This window comes from Salvelinus fontinalis, chromosome 29, assembly GCF_029448725.1.
Source record: "Salvelinus fontinalis isolate EN_2023a chromosome 29, ASM2944872v1, whole genome shotgun sequence".
Taxonomy (NCBI): Eukaryota; Metazoa; Chordata; class Actinopteri; order Salmoniformes; family Salmonidae; genus Salvelinus; species Salvelinus fontinalis.
Genome location: NC_074693.1, coordinates 13,538,359 through 13,541,095, shown reverse-complemented (window position 1 = coordinate 13,541,095; position 2,737 = coordinate 13,538,359). Strand labels below are relative to the sequence as shown.

The 2,737-nt window shown below is 54.3% G+C and overlaps 1 protein-coding gene across 1 annotated transcript; it reads left to right on the top strand.

The window, feature by feature from the left end:
• Window positions 1–648: 648 nt before the first annotated feature.
• On the top strand, window positions 649–2,290 carry LOC129827216 (uncharacterized protein DDB_G0271670-like; the record flags this gene model as incomplete). Its single annotated transcript, XM_055887954.1, has 2 exons — window positions 649–1,363; window positions 2,160–2,290. Coding segments are annotated over 2 exons (846 nt in total), but the record flags the coding sequence as incomplete, so codon positions are not given.
• Between the last annotated feature and the right edge of the window lie 447 nt (window positions 2,291–2,737).

Here is a 2,737-nt window from a genome sequence, read left to right as displayed (position 1 = left end):
CAGTAGTACTCTGTAGGTAGGAGGAGAGGGCTGGTCTGTGATGACTGTTTGGTTCAGTAGTACTCTGTAGGTAGGAGGAGAGGGCTGGTCTGTGATGACTCTTTAGTTCAGTAGTACTCTGTAGGTAGGAGGAGAGGGATAGTCTCTAGATGACTGTTTAGTTCAGTAGTACTCTGTAGGTAGGAGGAGAGGGATAGTCTCTAGATGACTGTTTAGTTCAGTAGTACTCTGTAGGTAGGAGGAGAGGGATGGTCTCTAGATGACTGTTTAGTTCAGTAGTACTCTGTAGCGAATCAGAGCAATTTCTCTCTGAGAACATCAGTATTCCTTGTTGACATCTGGAAGACATCACTTAGAGCTGGGCCAATGCTAAGGACTGTTAAATTAAACAATAGCAATCAATGTTTAAAGACAACAGCTCAGGGAAAGGAAAGGCGCTGTATTGGTAAAATGACTTCAAACATAAACTGTATTTCAAACGTCAAATACAAGAGATGTGAAATGTATATTTGTACAATACAGCATGTGTTGTCTGCATGACGGATCATTCCAATAGCATACTTATCTCACCACTACACCTCCTCCTTCTCCTCAGCCTCCACCACCTCCTCCACCTTATTCTCCACCTCCTCCTCCCCAGCCTCCTCCTCCTCCAGCTTCTCCTTCACCTCCTCCTCCCCATCCTCCTCCTCCAGCTCCTCCTCCAGCTCCTCCTCCTCCTCCTCCACCTCCTCCTCCTCAATCTCCTCCACATCCTCCCCATCCTCCTCATCCCCATCCTCCTCCTCCATCTTCTCCTTCACCTCCTCCCCATCCTCCTCCAGCTCCTCCACCTCCTCCTCCTCCCCATCCTCCTCCTCCTCCAGCTCCACTTCCTTCCCATCCTTCTCCTCCTCCTCAACCTCCTCATCCCGATCCTCCTCCACCTCCTCCACCTCCTCCCCATCCTCCTCCTCCTCCCCATCCTCCTCCCCACCCTCCTCCTCCCCATCCTCTTGCTCCTCAACCTCCTCAATCTCCTCCTCAATCTCCTCCTCCACCTCATCCACCTGCTCCCCATCCTCCACCTCATCCACCTGCTCCCCATCCTCCCCATCCTCCTCCACCTCCTCCTCCTCCTCCTCCCCATCCTCCCCATCCTCTTGCTCCTCAACCTCCTCAACCTCCTCCTCAATCTCCTCCTCCACCTCATCCACCTGCTCCCCATCCTCCCTATCCTCCACCTCCTCCTCCACCTCCTCCTCCACCTCATCCACCTGCTCCCCATCCTCCCCATCCTCCTCCACCTCCTCCTCCTCCCCATCCTCCCCATTATCCTGCTCCTCAACCTCCTCCTCCACCTCCTCCTCCACCTTATCCACCTGCTCCTCACCCTCCACCTCCTCCTCCTCCCCATCCTCCTCCTCCTCCACCTTCTCCTCCTCCTCGCATCTACCATCAGCTGATATAGGTCAGTTATACACATAAACATATCAATCTGTCCTGTGATCTATAGGCTCTAGTCAGGGACACTCATAGCTATCCACCATCCACAGTAAGGCCTGTCTTTAAAGGCCTGTCTCTCTCTCCAGCTGCCAGATCCATTTCCAAGGGAGCAGATTCTGCTGAGATCTATCTAAAATGTCCAGCCCTATCCCTTTCTGTCACTGGGTACCATAAAGGACCGGGGGTCTCAGTCCATCTCCTCTATCTCTCTCTGGCCTTCTCTCTCTCTCTCTTTCGCTCTCGCTCTCTCTCTCCCCCCCTCCCTCTCTCTCCCCCTCCCTCCCTCTCTCAATCCCCCCTCCCTCTCCCTCTCTCTCTCTCCCCCTCCCTCTCTCTCTCTCCCCCCTCCCTCTCGCTCTCTCCCCCCTCCCTCTCTCTCTCTCCCCCTCCCTCTCTCTCTCTCTCCCCCCTCCCTCTCTCTCTCTCCCCCTCCCTCTCTCTCCCTCTCTTTCACTTTCTCACCTCATCTCTCTCTCCCCCCCTCTCCCTCTCTCTCTCTCTTTCTCAATCCCCCCTCCCTCTCTCTCTCCGTCTCTTTCTCTCTCTCTCCTCCTCTCTCTCTCTCTCTTCATGTCTTGGTGGCTGGTTTGATGGATTCCCTTCTCAGGAGATGAATCTGGATGGAGTTGTGTGGAGCAATGATCTACTGCCTGTTTAGATCCTATTTTCCTGAGACTCCGAGTCCCTCGCCATCGGCCTCCCCTCCCCCACCCTCCCCTCGCCATCGGCCTCCCCTCCCACACCCTCCCCTCGCCATCGGCCTCCCCTCTCACACCCTCCCTTCCCCCACAACGCCACGGGCTAGACTCCGAGTCCCTCGCCATCGGCCTCCCCTCCCACACCCTCCCCTCCCCCACAACGCCACGGGCTAGACTCCAAGTCCTCCTCCTCAGCCTAATTTGTTCTCTCTTACAAAGGTAAAGCCTTCTTCAACCTCCCCCACCATAGCACACATCTCTACTGTAGTAACTGTCTCAGAAACGACGACCCACAGAGAGACAGATTATGCGGATTCATGATATTTTGCTGTATGCTTCGTTTGAATGTCAAACTAGGAAGTGGTACTTTATAAACTGGAAGGTGTTATTCCGTCTGTTGATTTGTGTTTACTGTGACAGCACTATTTCATCTAGACCCTCCCAGCCAGTTATGATACACGCACGCACGCACGCACGCACGCACGCACGCACGCACGCACGCACGCACGCACGCACACACACACACACACACACACACACACACACACACACAC